General features: G+C 45.1%; 1 protein-coding gene across 9 annotated transcripts in view; it reads right to left on the reverse strand.

Annotated features, from left to right (window-relative positions):
• Nucleotides 1-17,589: 17,589 nt before the first annotated feature.
• nlgn1 (neuroligin 1) overlaps nt 17,590-19,114 on the reverse strand; it is a 206,640-nt gene continuing 205,115 nt past the window's right edge. For all 9 annotated transcript variants that reach the window (XM_076141603.1, XM_076141596.1, XM_076141600.1 and 6 more), the window contains one exon: nt 17,590-18,183. In XM_076141603.1, coding sequence (XP_075997718.1) covers nt 17,590-18,183 — 594 coding nt within the window. The remainder of the gene's footprint in view (nt 18,184-19,114) is intronic.

The raw sequence follows: 19,114 nt of genomic DNA on the forward strand, positions 1-19,114 counted from the left end.
AGTATTGACACGAGAACGCACCAGTCTTAGATACATCAAACGGCTTCTCTATCTGCGCACGAGCCATCGCTCGCGTCACAGCGCAGGCAGTGAACACCCCTGTGAAATCTAGAAGACATTTGGCTCCGCTGATACTGTAGCTACTGTTTTGACCACCGGAGGACATGACTCCTCAGGTCACACACAACCCTCACACATTATTTTCGATAATAAGGTCAATACGATCTACAGGCAGAGTCCGACGCTACATTTTGTGTAACTTCATTAACCAGTGTTGTTGGTCTTTTGTGGAGCCTTGGTGAAGACTTTTCCATCAAGCAGTTTTCTCCACGTAAGTTGGACATTTTTGGTTTGATTGTTTTCTCTCTTTTAGCTTCTGCATGAATTCCTCTTTGATGGCAATGACCTACAACGTTTTAACACCCCACAAAAGGAAATCATCATGTTCACCTCTTTACTTGCCAGGCGACGCCTGCTCTTACATTGGAAATCTCTCACCCCTCCCTCTATTTCGCAATGGCTTAAGGATACAATGTACTTTCTAAGATCCGAGAAAATCAAATCACTATGAGGAACCACACTGATAAAGGGAAATCACGTTTTGGGGGGAGCGGTTGGCCTTAATTTGATGGCAGGCATGGGGGGATTTTGAGGGACCGGGGCAGCTGGTTATCGGTCTTCACTTTCAGCTTTTCTTGGATAGAGTCAGCCTTCCTGAGCACAAGCGTAGAAATCGTGTCCTCAAGATCCCTGAGCCGGTCTTGGAGGTCTTTCTGCCGGTCCGAGGGGGCTCACTGCTCCCAGCAGTCGTGAAGCCCCCTTGCTGAGTTTGTGAGGTTCCGCAGGTGGGTAAGCATGAATTTGTATGCCTCTTGCTTGCCACAGAGGTCAACCGCGGTGGTGTGCCTGCATGCTGATTCTGCCACTTTCAGTGCTGTCAACACCTTGAGAGCTCCATAATTGCAGTGTCTTGAGCGAGGTTCTTGACTTCCTTCCTTCCATGTCCTCGTACGTCCTCCGTATACTTTTTGCCTGGCGAGAGAACACCCTTTTTGCTCCAGTCTGCTCCCTTTTCAGGTGTTCAATGGACTCCACAACTTGTTCGGTTATCTTACCCTTTTGCAGGTTGTTCAGGCAACAAGGTAGTTGGACTTCTTGGATGCTGCTCTTGTAGGCTTTAACTTGACTTCTCTGCTTTCCGGGTGCCTCCGTTTGGACTCCGGGAGTCTTCGTTCTCACCTGCTAGTTGGGTGGTTTCGGACTTCTCCCGGTCTCCTTGCCTGTGTTTTTCACGGTTTCCAGTTCCTGGGCTCCACGGTTTTTCACTGTCAAGTTGTCCACAGTTGGTCTGGTCTGTTTTGTTTTGTGCGATTTCCCCAACTTGAAGAAAGGACTGCCTTCTACATTGATTTTTTTTCAAGCTGACTGGATTCCACTCAACAAAAAACAGTTTCCGTTTCCTCTTTTTTTCTCTTTTCTTTCTTTTTATTTTGAGTTCAGTTGCACAGTTGGCATTAGGTGAAAAACCGGCTGCCTCTCCAGTGTTCATAGACGTGACAATTTTGCACAACACCCCAGTGTTCCTCGCGGCTTGTTTGGTATCATTTTAATTCAGATGGAGATAATCCCAGAATGCAGTCTGATATATTTGAAAACATTGTAGTGCCGAAGGACGGGAGTCGGAGGCGGCGTATTGAGTGTTAAAGCCAACTTTATAGACATGAGGATTCTCTCGTGTGATACAGTCAATACAGCGGAACAACAACAACAACGGACCGGAAGTCCTTGCGCTTTAACGTTCGTGGGGAAACACACATACCCAAACCATAGTCTGTGGGGGAATTATGTATAATCACCACAACATACAGTATAGTCCATAAATTAACTAATTCTCTTTTTAAAACAACATGATGAGCTTTTGATGTAATGCCCATAGCAATGTTGGTTGTTCCGATAAACTACATAAGTAGCTTAGAAACCAAGCACATATGAAATGACACCAGTCTTACGATTCCAGTATAAATTGACCCAATGGTTGAATGATAATAGAAGAATGAGTGTTAGGGATGAGCTAAGACAACAGGAGGGTCTATCCAGGCAAAAGAAAATTGTATGCATTTGTGACCTGAATTTGGTAAGAAAGAGAAATTTCTAACTGGACCAGGATTACATCAGGAATTCTTCTCAACAATTCATTTTAAAACTCAAAGTTCAAAATAAAGGAGTCAGGCTCAATCACGCAAAATAGAGGATAGAAGGTTTAAGTGTTAATTAGCAAAAACTAATGAATGAATGTGCTCAGATCCCAGGAGCTTAATTTCTAGTCTTAATCACACACATTCCATACCTTATCACAGGGGTGTCAAACTCATAATAAATAATCGCTTTATGAGATTATTTCTCAACTTACTCAAGTTACAAAATTGTATGCATCAAACTTTTAAAATAAATAAAGAGAAATATCAAATAGGTTATACATTTTCTTTTTTACAAACTATTTTTTTTTAACTCTTAATAACACTTTATTGGTAAGTTGATAAAGTGATGTCCTTGAGGTAGATCCCTCCCTGTTCTTATACATACATTTTATTATCTTTATGATCTCAAAACCCTACCTATTTGTTCTCTGGCCAGATGTCTGACACCGTTTTCCCCTGGTCAGTGTGTCAATGTCTGGTATCAGGTCCTGTGCTGTAGCAATCCGTAAGACAGCGTGGAGGTTGTCTTGGTGATGCGTGATCTGTGCTTGGTCTTGTTGAGATTCATAATTGAAAACACAAACATGGATAGAACATGGGCAACATGAAGTCGGAGCTGTGGCATCGAAGCAGGGGGAAGTTGGCGGTAAAGGTCTACGATTGCAGCATCCTGGAACTTTGCTTTCAGGCCACTGTCGCTCTGAAGGTCTATCAAGTCCATCTGAAGGTGATGAGGCGCACTGTCGTCAGTGGTGAATGGATTGTCAAAGATTGCAAAGCCTGGGTGCAGTGTTTTAAAGTCACAGAAGCGCCGATCAAACTCATTAATTAACTGGCTCACTTTGTCAGCCAACCAAGCGCATGAAAACACACCGGGCACTGAGGCCGAGATGCTCTGACACACAGTAAAATGGGCAAGGTTGGCCTCTTCTACAGTAGTTTGGACTTCCACAGGTGCAGTTTATGCTGGAAAGCTGTGCTCATGTTGGACATCTGTGTGATGACTTTTTTCGACCCTGCAGCCTCTGGTTCAGTTGGGCGAGATGATCGGTTTTGTCACACAACATAGCAAAATCACACAGCCAGTTTGGATCTGACAATTCAGGCAAGGGTTTACCCTTACTTTGCATGAAGAGAGCGATTTCTTCTTTGAGCTAAAAAAATTGTTTGAGGACTGCGCTCCTGCTCAGCCACCTTACTTCTGTATGGTACGGCACGTCTCCATGCTCTGAGCCCATCTCCTGCAAACAGTGCTGAAACTGGCGAGTGATTCAGTGATTCAGGCCACGCGCCCGAATGAAGTTCACTGTTTGCATGACCGTGGTCATTATTTCATCCATTTCCAGAACCTTTCCACATAGCGCTTCTTGATGGATAATGCAATGATAGGTTATAAGAGATGTGTGGCAGTTACTTTTTTTGCATTTTGATCTTCATTAGTCCAACCAAACCTGTCTTTGCTCCGCACAATGCAGGTGCACCATCGGTAGTTAGCCCCACCAACTTTTCCAAGGGTAGTTTATATTACTCACAGACTTCTCCACCGCTTCAAAACAGATGTTACAGACACACCATGCAGTGAGCAACAGTACGGGAGGGAACCTGCTCCACAATATGTTGAGGGGGGTGCGCTTCACACCTCCCCTCCCACACATATCTTGACCAATAACGTGCAGCTTTAACAGGAAAAAAAAAAAAATGAATGGCTCCCTAACAGGAGCCGAGTCCCATCGTTCGCTTCAAAGAGCCGAGTCTTAGAGCTGGCTCGTTCGCGAACGACCCATCACTACTCCAAAGGTTCTCCATAGGGTTGAGGTCAGGGGAACATGGGGGCCACACCATGAGTTTCTCTCCTTTATGCCCATAGCAGCCAATGACACAGAGGTATTCCTTGCAGCACGAGATTGTTAGGGATTTGTGATCCTTAGTTCCGGGAAGCGGACCCACAGATGCGGACACCACACCAGAAGTTCGGATCGGGAAAAAAGGGAACAAAGGTTTATTTTCGCGTTTGGTCCGAGTAGTAATCAAAGTACACAGGTGAGCTGGGTCCGGTACGTCGGTGAGGATGGAACCGAATCCGTCATGGCTGATGAGGTTGAGCGGCCGGCTTGGTGACTGGAAGCAGGCAGATCGTGTCTACAAAGGAGCCCATGAGGAGACACAGCACAATTACAAAACTGACGAGCCAGAAAAGGTACAAGCCACAATACACCACCTCCATGCGTCTCGTACAGAGCAACGAAGCATACGGAACTGTCTGGCGAAGACTGGTGGGATGAGCCGGGGTTTAAAAGCCTCCAGCTGACAAATCCTAAATGGCTGATGAGCTTCAGGTGTGTGGAGAAGATGATGGCAACCGGAATCAGGTAACCACGCCCCTTCAGGAATGACAGCACAGGTAGGGGGAACACAGAGAGGAAAACAGGGGAGAGCAGAAAACGCTAACAAACATAGGGATCACGATCAGCTCCTGACAGTACCCCTCCCCTAATGGGAGCCTCTTGGCGACCCAGGCCTGCCAGGGTTATCGCGGTGAAAATCCTTAATCAATTGGGGGTCGAGAATAGCTGAGCGGGGCACCCAAGACCACTCCTCAGAACCATAACCCTCCCAGTCCACCAGGTACTGCAGGCCCTTGCCCCGACGGCGAGCATCCAATAATCTCCGGACTGAAAAGGCCGGATGATCATCAATGATCCGGGCTGGTGGAGGCGGTCTAGCCGAAGGACACAGCGGGCTGGTGGCACACCGGTTTCAATTGGGAGACATGGAAGGATGGATGAATTCTCAGTGATGCAGGAAGCTTAAGTCTTACCACACTAGGGTTGATGATATGCTCCACCACGAATGGCCCAATGTAGCGAGGGGAAAGTTTCTTGGACACAGTTGAGAGGTATGTCCCTGGAAGACAGCTAAACTGACTGGCCTGGCTGGTAAGTAGGTGAGGGGACCCAGTGCCGGTCTGCCAGTCGCTTGTTCTCCTCCGCCGTGCGTAGCAGGGCACGAGTCACCTTCCAGGTCTTGCGGCAGCGACGCAGATGGTGTTGCACGGAGGGAACGGCCAAATCCTCTTCCTGGGCGGGAAACAAAGGAGGCTGGTAGCCCAAGGAAGCTTCGAAAGGCGACATGCCAGTGGCAGATGAAGTTAGTGAGTTGTGGGCATACTCTACCCACGGCAGGTAGTCGCTCCAGGCAGAAGGGTTGGATGCGGTGACACATCGGAGAGCCGCCTCCAGGTCGTGGTTGGCCCTCTCCGTTTGGCCGTTCGTTTGCGGGTGAAATCCTGATGACAGGCTGACGGACGCTCCCAGTGCAGTGCAGAATGCCTTCTACACCTGGGAGGTAAACTGCGGTCCCCGGTCTGAGACGATGTCCTGTGGAAGCCCATGTATGCGAAACACCTGGGACGTGAGGACCTCTGCCGTCTCGAGGGCAGAAGGGAGTTTAGGTAAAGCAATGAAATGTACCATCTTTGAAAATCTGTCGACTATGGTGAGTATGGCCGAATTGCCCTTGGATATGGGAAGACCTGTTACAAAATCGACTGCGATGTGGGACCAAGGGCGATTAGGCACCGGAAGGGGACGGAGTAACCCCATGGGAGGGCGATGAGTACTCTTACTCCTGGCACACACTGTGCACGCTAAAACATAGGCCCGGGTGTCTGTTGCCATGGATGGCCACCAAAATTGTCTTTTAATGAGGGACAGTGTGCGTGTAATACCGGGATGGCATGCAAAAAGAGAGGTGTGAGCCCACTGCAAAACCTGGGCTCGAACAGCATCCGGGACGTAAAGGCAGCCACTAGGACCCCCTCCTGGATTAGGCTGCAACCGCTGGGCCTCACGGACTGCTCGCTCCACCTCCCACCTGACGACTGCCACGACGCAGGGAAGGTACAATGAGGTCAGGGGCCGTAGAAACTGTGTCAGGTGCGAACTGGCGGGACAAGGCGTCAGGTTTGCTGTTGCGGGAACCAGGGCGGTACGTGAGGGTGAATTGAAAACGGCTGAAAAACAGCGCCCACCGGGCTTGCCTGGAATTTAGTCTCTTAGCATTTTGGATGTACTCCAAGTTCTTGTGATCCGTCCAAACGACAAAAGGTAACGTGGAGCCCTCAAGCCAGTGTCGCCATTCCTCTAGTGCTAACTCAACCGCCAATAACTCCTTGTTCCCCACATCATAATTCCCCTCGGCAGGTGACAAACGTCGGGAAAAGAACGCACAGGGATGCAACTTATGGTCGGGGACCGAGTACTGTGACAGTACTGCCCCCACCCCCGAGTCTGAGGTGTCCACTTCGACGATGAACTGCCGGGTCGGGTCAGGCTGGGTGAGTATGGGCGCCGAGGTGAACAGCTTCTTCAGCCTGTCGAACGCCGCACTGGCCTGTGGAGTCCAGCAGAAGGGAATAGTTGTGGAGGTTAGTCTAGTGAGGGGTGACGCTACGCGGCTGAAATCTCGAATAAACCGGCGGTAAAAATTAGAAAACCCTAGGAACCGCTGGAGCTCTTTGCGTGAAGACGGAACGGGCCAGTCCGTCACTGCTCGGATCTTGTCTGGATCCGCCCTCATCTGCCCATCCTGCAAAATAAATCCTAGGAAACTGATTGTGTCCACATGAAACTCACATTTCTCCACTTTAACAAATAATTTGTTCTCCAGTAGTCTCTGGAGGACCAGGCGGACATGATGCACATGTTCGGGGAGAGAACTAGAAAAAATCTGAATGTCATCTATGTAAACAAAAACAAAACGGTGCAAAAAGTCTCTCAAAACATCATTCACCAAATTCTGGAAAACTGCGGGAGCATTAGTGAGTCCGAATGGCATAACTAAGTATTCAAAATGGCCCAGGGAAGTGTTGAACGCTGTTTTCCACTCATCTCCCTCTTGGATGCGCACAAGATGGTAGGCATTGCGAAGGTCCAGTTTGGAGAAAATGGTTGCTCCCTGCAGGGACTCAAAAGCAGAGTTCATTAGTGGCAGAGGGTATTTATTCTTTACTGTGATGTTATTAAGAGCCCGGAAATCAATGCAAGGTCGGAGGGAACCATCCTCCTTCCCAACAAAAAAGAAACCTGCACCCAGCTGCGAAGAGGATGGGCGTAAAATTCCAGCCGCTTGAGACTCGTGAATGTACTTCTCCATGGCTTCTCTCTCCGGCCGAGAGAGGCTAAATAATCGGCTAGAAGGGAGCGGAGCCCCCGAAATAAGATCTATGGCGCAGTCATACGGTCTGTGAGGAGGCAAGGTTAGTGCGAAGTCCTTTTCAAAAACCCCCTTTAAATCATGGTATTCCACTGGCACGGATGACAGGTCTTGACCTCCCGAGTTAAGGGCCTGAGGAGGAACACCTCTGCCTGGAGACAAGACGGAGTGGAGGCAACCTGCATGACAGGTGTCGCTCCACCCGAGGATTCTGCCCGCTGCCCAATCGATGTGCGGGTTATGCCGGTGTAACCAATCTATTGTCTATGAAATTATCCTCAGAACCTGAGTCTATGAGGACGGATACTGGGAGGGTGTCCTGATTAATACAGATCTGTGTGGGAATCTGTAAGCGGAGTTCAGAAGTGGAGGACAAACTGGATTGTTACATCAGAACCCCCACGTCTACTGATGGAACCTGTCTTTTGGCTTCCTATGACAGGTGGAAACGAAATGGCAGTACAAGCACTCACCCGCACGAATCCCGCACGAATCCTCCACTGACGTTCCGTGAGCGAAAGGCCGGCGCGCCCCATCAGCATGGGTTCCTCCTTCGAGGCAGAAGCCGTGTGAGCTGGGCTGTTGACGGGGAAACGAGGACCTCCTCCCGGCTGGCACTCGGAGGAGGCGGTGTGGAAGTGAGGCTGTTGCGGACGAGACCTCGACCGGTCCCGGCGGCGGAGCTGCAGCCTCTCATCTATGCGTAGTGCCAGGGAGATCAACGAATCCAAATCCGGCGGCGCATCTCTGGACGCCAATTCATCCTTCAGCCTCTCGCTGAGCCCTTTCAAAAATGCCCCCTTCAGTGCCTCCCAATTCCAGCCGGCATCTAGCACGAGTGTGTCAAACTCCACCACATAATCCGCCACGCGCCTATGCCCCTGCCGAATGTCGAGGAGACGATCTGAGGCTGAGCCCCCCATATCTGGGTGGTTGAACATCACTCCGAGTCTATTTGAAAAACCAAAAAACGTCAAGGAGTCCAACGGGTGCCTGGACAGAAACGCCTCAGCCCAAGTCAGCGCTCTGCCGCGTAAAAGTTCAGTAACATAAATAATCCTCGACTGGTCGGAAACAAAAAGTTGCGGGGCGCTGTTGAAACATAAGCGAACACTGAAGCAAAAAAACCCTACACTTGTCCATATCACCTGCCAACGGCTCTGGATTTGGGGCGAAGCCGGTCCTGGCGGTGAGAAGGCTGTGGCGAGGGCGCCGATCTGGGCGGTGAACTCGGCCATCTGCCGTCCCAGTCCCTGGCAGATCCCGGAGAGATTATCCAGCTGGTGACGGTGTTGGTCGAGCTGCACTTCGTGGCTGGCGACTGCTTGAAAAACCGGGGGGACTTCTGGCGTTGCGTCTGCTGGATCCATGTTTGGCCAGATAGTTCTGTTAGGGATCTGTGTTCCTTAGTTCGGGGAAGCGGACCCACAGATGCGGACACCACACCAGAAGTTTGGATCGGGAAAAAAGGTAACAAAGGTTTATTTTTCGCGTTTGGTCCGAGTAGTGATCAAAGTACACAGGTGAGCTGGGTCCGGTACGTCGGTGAGGATGGAACCGAATCCGTCACGGCTGATGAGGTCGAGCGGCCGGCGTGGTGACTGGAAGCAGGCAGATCGTGTCTACAAAAGAGCCCATGAGGAGACACAGCACAATTACAAAACTGACGAGCCAGAAAAGGTACAAGCCACAATTCACCACCTCCATGCGTCTCGTACAGAGCAACGAAGCATACGGAACTGTCTGGCGAAGACTGGTGGGATGAGCCGGGGTTTAAATGCCTCCAGCTGACCAATCCTAAATGGCTGATGAGCTTCAGGTGTGTGGAGAAGATGATGGCAACCGGAATCAGGTAACCACGCCCCTTCAGGAATGACAGCACAGGTAGGGGGAACACAGAGAGGAAAACAGGGGAGAGCAGAAAACGCATAACAAACATAGCGATCGCGATCAGCTCCTGACAGAGATGGTACATTGTCATGCATGAAGATGATTTTACAACGGAAGGCACGGTTCTTCTTTTTGTACCACGGAAAAAAGTGGTCAGTCAGAAAGTCTACATACTTTGCCGAGGTCATTTTCACACCATCAGGGACCCTAAAGGGGCCTACCAGCTCTCTCCCCATGATTCCAGCCCAAAACATGACTCCGCCGCCTCCTTGCTGACGTCGCAGCCTTGTTGGGACCTTGTGGCCATCCACCAACCATCCACTGCTCCATCCATCTGGACGATCCAGGGTTGCACGGCACTCATCAGTAAATAAGACCTTTTGAAAATTAGTCTTCATATATTTCTCAGCCAACTGCAACCGCTTCTGCTTGTGAGTGTTGTTTAGGGGTGGCCGACATCTGGAGGATGCTACACCTTGACGTTCGCTGGACTCCAGAGGCATCAGCGGCTTCAAAAACCTGTTTGCTGCTTTGTAATGGCATTTTAGCAGCTGCTCTCCTTATCCGACGAATTTGTCTGGCAGAAACCTTCCTCATCACGCCTTTATCTGCACCACCCCGTCTGCGCTCTGAATCAGCCACAAATCTCTTCACGGTGCGATGATCACACTTAAGTTTTTCGAGAAATATCCAATGTTTTCATACCTTGTCCAAGGAATTGCACTATTTGACGCTTTTCGGCAGCAGAGAGATCCGTTTTCTTTCCCATTTTGCTTGAAACCTGTGGCCTGCTTAATAATGTGAAACGTCGTTCTTAAGTAGTTTTCCTTTGATTGGGCTCACCTGACAAACTAATTATCACAGGTCTCTGAGATTGACGTCAATGATCCAAAGTGCCCTGATACACAATAGCATCCATGAGTTTAATTGAAAAACAAAAAAATTAAATGTTAATGACACTTAAACCCAATTTGCATAATAATTTGGAACGCGGTGTATACCTTGCTATAAGTTCTCAGACAACAAATTCTTTGTTAAATGTTATCTGCATATTCATCTTGTTCTTTAAAGGTGTTAAAAAGTTATCTTGATTTATCAATCTATAGTAAGATGTACTATGTGCAGTATGTCCCACTGAGTTTGCAGAAGTCCCTCCACGTTGTGTAATCATTTGTGCTCCCTCTAACCTCACCACTTTCTCAATACCAAACAATACCAGCTCTCACTTGCTTTTGGACAATGGGGATGTCATCAAGATGCATTAACACAAACTTTTTAACATTTTGAAAAAGCACATCACTCTCTGGACTCGAGCAGGTGACACAGAGTACAAATGACCATGAGCAGTAGAAGTCTTGGGTACCAGATCAATGGTGCCCAGATGATGGGAAAGTGGGAAAGTGGGAGTGGGTCATGTGATGAGCTGAGCGGGAGCAGGGCACAGAGCATGAGGCAGGCAGGTTAGCAGAGTGGTTGGTAGGGAGGCAGTAGTCAAGTGGGTAGAGCTTCCGCTTAAGAACCGGGGGGTTGCCGGTTCGAGTCCCTGCCGAGGTGCCCCTGAGCAAGGCACCGAACCCTCAATTGCTCCCCCCTCTGCGAAGGGTGGTAATATAATGTAATGTAAGTCGCTTTGGATAAAAGCGTCTGCCAAATGATCGTAATGTAATGTAATGTAATGTAATCATACCAACAGCTAGACAGATTATGATTTGGGGTAATAGAAACTAGAGGCACAAGTAGGGTGGAGTATACAGTATGTTTCCCACAGTGATGGATGAAGACACCAGCAGACGGAATTGATTCCATCTAGTTTAAGATGCAAAATACATGAAGGATGTGTATTTTTTTTTTAACAGCACCAATGATTTTGAATAAATATAACAAAACCATAACAAAACAAATTTACTCTAGTTTCAAATTAAATAGTTTCACGATAAATGAAGACTCTAGACAAAAACTCATATCAGCATATTAAAATTATTTATTGTGCTCCAGAAGGGTAATTACTATTTAACCAGAAAGAAAGACAAGTGACAAATAATCTACATACAAATGTTGGAATAGCTCACATAGTGCCCCTTTCACATGGCATTCAGAAAACTAATCCAACTTCACTTTTCAGACTGCAGGAACTGTCAGGATCAGTCTGAGGTTTGCTTGTTGTGTCTGTTGAGTTTAGGTTAGAAAATGGCACATTGCATTACAGTCAGTACTCATTACTTCCTGTCTGTCCAGTACAATACAATACAGGCTGACTGCAGGCTGCTCAGAACAGTGGAAATAAAGTGAAGCTTCCCCCTAGAACAGAACAGGAACATCTTAAGTCCTTAAGTCCTGTTACTGTGGTGCTGATGTAGTGTGGTGATCTGTAGTTAGTGTACATTTTTATGAATTACCCAAAAGAATCAGCCTATAGTCAACATCCAAATTCAAGTGACTTACAAGACAAGCTATTTGTTATTTGCCATATAAAATAAACAGGATAATACAAATATTACCATAGAAACAAATTACATGTCTGCAGGCCTTAGCATACCAATCAATATCCCAGGCACAAGAGGACAACAGAGACAACGCTTGATCTGACTGATTTTGTGAAACTTGAGGGTGGTAATGTTTTATGGTCCACTGAACTTTAATTAGTAATGGAAGAAATGTAAACATATAATGGTTCCCCTTTCCTTTGAAGAAGTCAGAATGTTCTCCGTGACTAAAACAGTCTGTAAGAAGAACATTTTCTTACTTTGCACATTTTATTTTGTCATGTAACTATCCATTCCTGTTTTATTGTAAACTAGTACTTCATTTAAATTCCGAAATAGAGTATGGTTCCAATAATTTGTCTAATAATAATAATTTGTTTTTGTATCTGGAAGTGACAGGTGTAGAGTTTGCAGTGGGGGAGCGCAGAGATGTTTCTGTTCTTTATAGCCTTATATTGTGGTAGATCACAGTGAAGACACAACAGCAGCTATATTGCATTAAATTGAATAATATGCTTTCACACAGTGGCTTCTCTTACTATCCCCTGACCCACTCTTAACTTCATTTGAAGGTACTTATGAAGTATCCATAAATGTATTACATATTGAGTTTTAATTGAGTCACAGTGGTGACAATTACAGAGTTACCTAAAATCTATCTAACGGATCTTTAGGAATTCCAGGGCATCTTAACTTATTTCCTGCCTTCCTCACATGCTAGTGGTAGGTTTGATAAACTTAAAGATACTTATTAGTGGTCATTCATTCAAATTGCTATACTGATACTACAGTATGGCTGTTGATCTTTACCTCATCAGTAAATTACAGCACCACAAAATGTAACATACCTGTTAATTTGTGGTGGGTTTTGATTCTGAGACTGTATTCAGAATTAGCTGGTTTGGAGCCATTATTCCAAAACATGGACCGTTAACCCCCTAGATCAGTTTGTTTGGGCATATGTGATCACTGCACTCGGGTCAGGACTAAATCAACCAGTCCGTGTCTGCCTACATACGGTGGTCTCGGCCCGCTTGCAATCACTCCGTTGGGAATGCAACTCAATAAACCGATACAACTCATTAGTTGTACTGTATATGCTATGAAAAGGAGTTTGCTGATAATGCCTAGGCTTACAAATGTTCTTCTGACCAATCACAATCCAGTTTGAAAGCTTGTGGCATTTGTTTACAAATGTTTTACTGCCGGTAAATGTTAAGGTGGGAACACAAATCCAATGAATGATTGTTTGTAAACATTATTCCCTAAATTGGAACAGAGAAAACAGAGCATGAGCTTGAGGCTTTTAAATCCTGACAAGAACCAAATCCTGGGAATAAATGAACACCTGAAAAACAATAGACTGTGGATGCTTAAGTATGAATGTCATCAGTCAATTGAAGTCCTAATCTTTTTCTTTGTAAAGTAGCTTTGCATTCTGTACTTCTGTCAGCAAATTAATTAGCAATTGTATTGTGTAGTTTGTTACAGAGATTAGACTACTTCCTAGTACTAGGACTAGTACTTACATTTAATAGTGAAGTCATGTAGAACTTCAAGGACCATCAAGGATGCGTACACTGCCAGACTGTGATGTGTGTAAATAGCCAATTGGGAACTAAGAATTGAACAAGTCACACCTTGAGTTAAGATGTCATTATCCAGATAATGTATTACCACATACTCAATTGCACTACAGATCTAGACTGAAATACATTTTGCTCTGTGCTGGTGAACAAAACAACCTTGCACAGCTTGAATGACACACCAATAATATTTCTATCATCATTAAGCGGCTAGCAGTCACATTTAGTGAGCTTGTTGCTGAAACCTGGAGCTCATAAGGAAAAGTGAAATGTCACGTTTAAAATTAGCAGATACACAGAAAAGAAAGGTTGCCACTGAAACTATGGTTTACAATGGCAAGACTCCTTCCATGAATACTTTAATGCTTTTTTGATGAAATGAGTGTTTTACTTTCCGATCACTTAAGCAAACCACACATACTTAATCTTTGACACCATGCAGATTTGGTGCAGGGATTGAGTACTAGTATTTAGTACAACATTACTAGTATTCGCTGCTGACAATGTCAATCAGATTTCTAATTTGTCCAGTATGTCAGGTGAACTACTCTTACTTTATTCACACAGGTGACTTACATTTACACCTTATCATCAGTTAGACAACTGCATTGGACAGCACATTGTTAATTGACATTCAGCTGTGCTGGTCCTGCAATTACTTGACTATTTACCTTCAGTGCTTTGTTTTGCCTCTGTCCTGCATACTGGTCTACAGTCTCAGCAGCACGTCAGTGATTTATTTCTGCACAAATCATTAAATCAATTTTAAAAAATCTAAATGGATTATTCAGGAATGGATAGACTATGTACTTCTGTAAACTGACAGGGTTTTCTACTCCTTGAAAGATACTGCATTGTTGTTACCTCTGTTCAATGTGCTTTTAGGCCCAGAATCTGTGTAGCTGACAAAAATAAATGTATGCAGTTCTCTATGACTATAAGATGTTTTTCGTATGGCTCTGAAAAATCTTTAGTCCAGCTGTAGGCAATTGGTCCATTAGCCTTCATACAATAGAATGAATATTGTCTGTGTGTGTGTGTGTGTCACTAATTACCTGGGGGTGTCTTGCAGCTAATTCATTTAGACACAGAGACAAAGCAGAATGAGAATAAACAAATGAGACGGCAGACAGTACAAGAAAACAGCCCTGTGGATTTGCCCCCCATGTTGTCAAATTCTGAAGTAGTTTGCATGAAGAAAAATTAATCTGGCTCAGACCTGTGTGACAGAGAAAACTCTGATGGTTCAGTTCATCTGATGAAGCAGATGTAATTAATTTATTATGGGTGTGAAGTGCTTGTGGCTCTCTTGTAATTGCAGAGATTATTATATTATTTCTTTAATTGTATTCGTCTTCTCCGCTAAAAGTATCTAGAGGTCAGAAATCATAAAAGCTACAGCAACCACACTTTGCACAACAAATTGCGTGGGATGCGTCAATCACATATATTACACTGATTGAGCTGGTGGTGGCGCTATATTAACTGATTTTACACTTTGGCCCATAACCATTAAACTGTATGTCACAGACTCTGAGTTATCTTCCCTTGGATGCTTTGATGCAGCCGACCACATAGGCTATAGATTTTCCTCCATTTTGACATTTTTTCAGTGTCCTCCAGAAATCCAAAATGCTTTAATTGTGAAATGTCTGGACCAATCCTTAAAATGTGTTTTCTTTTTGATATTGTTCATCACTTTGTTAAATTAGCTTCCTAAATTGTGTTGTTATGGCTCATTGTAAAAAGTGCTACATCTCTTGACAAAATGAGTCTATTGTAACCAGATTTGGTCTACATGTGCATGAAAGACTCAATGAATCATCAATCCACATGATGGGGGTGCAAAACAACTACAGTAATTGGATTTCCATATTAACCACACCCATTTTGTTCATTTGACAAATTGTCTCACACCCCGCTAATTATAGCTCACAGCTATATTTTAATATAAATCTTATCCCTAAAAAGTAAAACAGACAAGACAGTGTGAGAAAGGACTCATTATTTTGAATGACTGCACAGTGCCAGTGAACGAGCCATGTATTCTCACCACAGATGCCTCTGCATGTTCACATTTATGAGGAAAAAAACAGGGAGACCAGTGTTTCAGCTTACCAAGGAGCATCTCTGCAGCTGCGTACACGTTTCTATTTCCAAGAACATTAGGCTTGCCATCCAGGGTTTTCCTTTTTCTGTCTGCTTTGAAGATCACCATTTACCACCGCATGGAATCCCAGCTGCTAAACATTTAGGTGGGAGTGCAGTCTGCTGCTGTGTGACAGTTTGCTGCTCCATTAGCTGTCGAGACTGCTGTGGGCTTCACTGATCCCAAGGTAGACAGCTTCATCGACAATATACTGAAGGCATGTGGATGTGAGGTTAAATTACATCGCTCAACAACCCAAAAGGACAGCACAATATAAAGGCAGAAAATAAGGAAAAGAGGGTTGTCAGCTACAGGGGAATTTTCTTCTCTTCCTTCCCATATTGCAATAAGATGAAACCTAGGAGAATGCATTGTGGGGATTTCTGGACTGATCTAGCAGACTGACCACATGGTCTTGTCACCTACCTGCTCTAGGCATCTACATGCAGTGTGTTTGCAGACTTAAGTGAGAAAGAGTTCCACCGAATGCCCCCTGTCTGAGTTTGGCAATGTATAGGCATACATCATTAAACAGCTGACATGGCTGTATGAGCTTAGTCTTCCTGTACCAAACTTTCTTCTACTTCCCTCAACAATCCATCTTTTATTTATTATACCTCTTCTCTGACTGCATCACTGTCAAACTGACTTTCTACTTTGTGGAGACAACTAAAGAGGGAAGATGGAATAAATAGGGCATATTCCTTTATGGCGAAGTGGACTTGGGCCAGAGAAGTGAGCAAAGTAAATCCAATAGGTACAACATCAAAACCACCTGAAAAATGAAATGAGTTTGATACAGTGTAATTTGATTTAACCACTATCAAAAAGTACCAACACACAGAGTACAAATCTATTCCTTATAGTCCCAGGTGTCCACTGAAGCAAAATTATGTTATGCATGAAAGTTAATCAACCATGTCCACGGCCCTTCCCCCAACTCACAACCCTGAAAATTCCGCAATCGGGACCTTCAGTCCCGTTGTCCGGTGAGTATGTGTTCTCTGTAATCCAAACAGGATACAGCGCTCCTTGTGAAAATGCTCCACTGCAAGGGGGAAGTGAAAATTATTCTTAATAATGACATAATCAGCAGAGCAGCCATCAAGCAGATAAATTGTCATGCGCATCGTGCTAAAAATATCCAATTATCCTTTGTCCCCTGCTCTGTGTTGAAGGTGTAACTGCCAGAAAGCCAGTATCTGGATCCTCATTTCTTCAATCCTGCTGGCAGATTTGCAGTATAGATGTACCCAGAGAAGAGGGCTTAAACAGCACTGGTGCTTAGTGTACAAGTCTAGATGTGTAAATAGGTTCTATACAATAAAATTGTTCAAAATCTTCAAAAATAAATGGATGGAAAGTATCTGTGACTTTTTCCTAGAAATGTTTCCATTGTGCGTACAGAATTTCTTTTTTCATGAAGTTGTTTGTCCTTCCTTTGCTCTTTTCACAATGGTTTCGCCTTATCTTACAAAGCCTCCAATTATGAAGTTAACACATGCCTAAATTGGTTTGCATGGCATTTATTATGTGCCCCACAAAAGAGTAATCTACAGTTTGATGCCACCGGGAAAACATTGTCAAAGTGCTTTCCACTTTTCACCTCTGATGCTCTTTTCTGCTTCCAGATAATATTGTCAAGCAGTCATTTGTCAAAGGATCCCGAAGGCCATATCTGTCGCTAGAAAGAAAAAGTAGTTCACCTTGTTTTGCTGCAATTATCTGAACAAAAATGATAAAAAAAATCCTCTTTGTTTTAGCTTGAGGTTGTTTTTCTTTAACATATTTTTGTACTTTTCTCTTTTTGCCTTGTGTTTTTTGACAAAAACATAATCATTGTTTGTTTCTCCAATCCAAGCCCCCCCAAAGACCCCTTTTCTACATTTGCCCAGGCTTTAACAGCACATGGGAGAATCCCCAGTGAAATTCTGTGGCTGTCTGGCAACAGCTGGTGTTTCAGCTCCGGCAAGTCTGTCAGGATGATCAGGCCTTCAGTCTCTGCATCAGCAGAGGCATCAGCATGTGCCTCAGCCACGAGTCTTGTCTGCATGGATGCATCCACAGGGCTATACCCGCGTGGTGGAGTGTGAGTGTGGGTGCAGGTGGGGCATGGTGTTGTTCTGCCCAGTGCCAGGGAAGGTGTTGAAAGAGTGGAGTGAGGTGAGCCCCCCCATCGTGCTGGGAATCATGGTGATGGTGTTTGGCGTCATGAGTGGGATGTCATCAGGTGACCGCCTCATGGCCAGCGTGTAGTCCGGTGGGCAGGCAGTCCTCAGTACCACATCATGCGGGTGCAACGAGTCACCTACCCCCCTGTCAAGTTTTGAATGTTGTTTCATCTGCAGGGACATGATTTCCTCCTCCTGAGTGTGAGCCAGGTCATTGGCAGTGCTTCGCTGGGGACTACAGCGCCTGTGCACGTCATGTCGGCGCTTATCCTTCTTGTAGTAAAGAGCAGCAAAAGCCAGGATGTTGAGGAAGAGCAGGGATGCACCCACAGCGATGGTCACTGAGAGCTCAGTGGAGTAGTCTCGCTGGTCCAGCAGATGTGGTTGGTTGTGGCTATCCTGGGGTTCAGTGGGCAGTGGAGTTGGGTTGGGACGCTTCGTCACCAGAACTTTTGTCTTTGGGGTTCGATTGGTGGCCTCTGGTGGGGGGATCTGAAGACAGGAATAACAATGATAGGCAAAGTTGAGTTATTTCGACTGCCTGAGTGGAAATTGTGGCTTCATTTTCCTTATTCAAACACAAGGTTAAAGATGTCCTGAACCTTTAACTGATCCAGTGGAGCTGTCCAAAAGAGTGTGGTTTTGCTGAATAGAGATTTGTGCCATATTGATTTGAATTTGATATCTACTTCATCTCGAATCATACTGAAAGCAAATCAGCACATTCATAGCCTGTGTGCTGTGAATTTGATTTTTTGGTTTAGAGTTATTTTCAACCCTTTCTTGTAGAAAATCAAACTTATATTACATATTTCTTAATTCAATACGGTGTGAAAAGATGCACATTCACACACAACAGTAGGTTACAACAGGTCCCCTTCTTTTAGCCTGATGTTTGTTAGCTTTTCAGATGAAGGATTCAGAGTTTTAATGTGAAGCATATTTACATTCTTTTCATTTGATGACACTCTTTACCACTCTGCTATTCACTTTGCCACCCACCAGTTTGCCCTTTCAATTTAAATCACCGCTATCTATTCTCTTTGGTCAAACTTCACATCCGTCGTAACATTCACTGGTTTACTCTCATTCACAAAACCCTTCTCAGTCTAACAACCCCCTACCTGCGTTACCTGCTGCACTCACTGTCTGTTACACATAACACCCAGTCCTCACTCTTTATCCTTTTAATAATTCCCCAAACCAACACCTCCTTTGGTCTTGCGTCATTTCAGTCTGCTGTTGCCCATGATTGGAATGCTCTGCAAAAACCTCTAAAATTGGACAGAAGTACCATTTCTGCCTTCAAAGATGCTATCTCAGAAATTCTCATTGATTCATGCGTTTGTTTTTCTGTGTGTAATAAAATTACCATTAAACTGAAGGTCTCCCTATCTCCAGCTCACTTGTTGGCTGATATACT

The sequence above is a fragment of the Genypterus blacodes genome, unplaced genomic scaffold (assembly GCF_046128005.1).
Source record: "Genypterus blacodes isolate CSIRO-AG114 ecotype Tasmania unplaced genomic scaffold, CSIRO-AGI_Gbla_v1 ptg000019l_1, whole genome shotgun sequence".
NCBI lineage: Eukaryota > Metazoa > Chordata > Actinopteri > Ophidiiformes > Ophidiidae > Genypterus > Genypterus blacodes.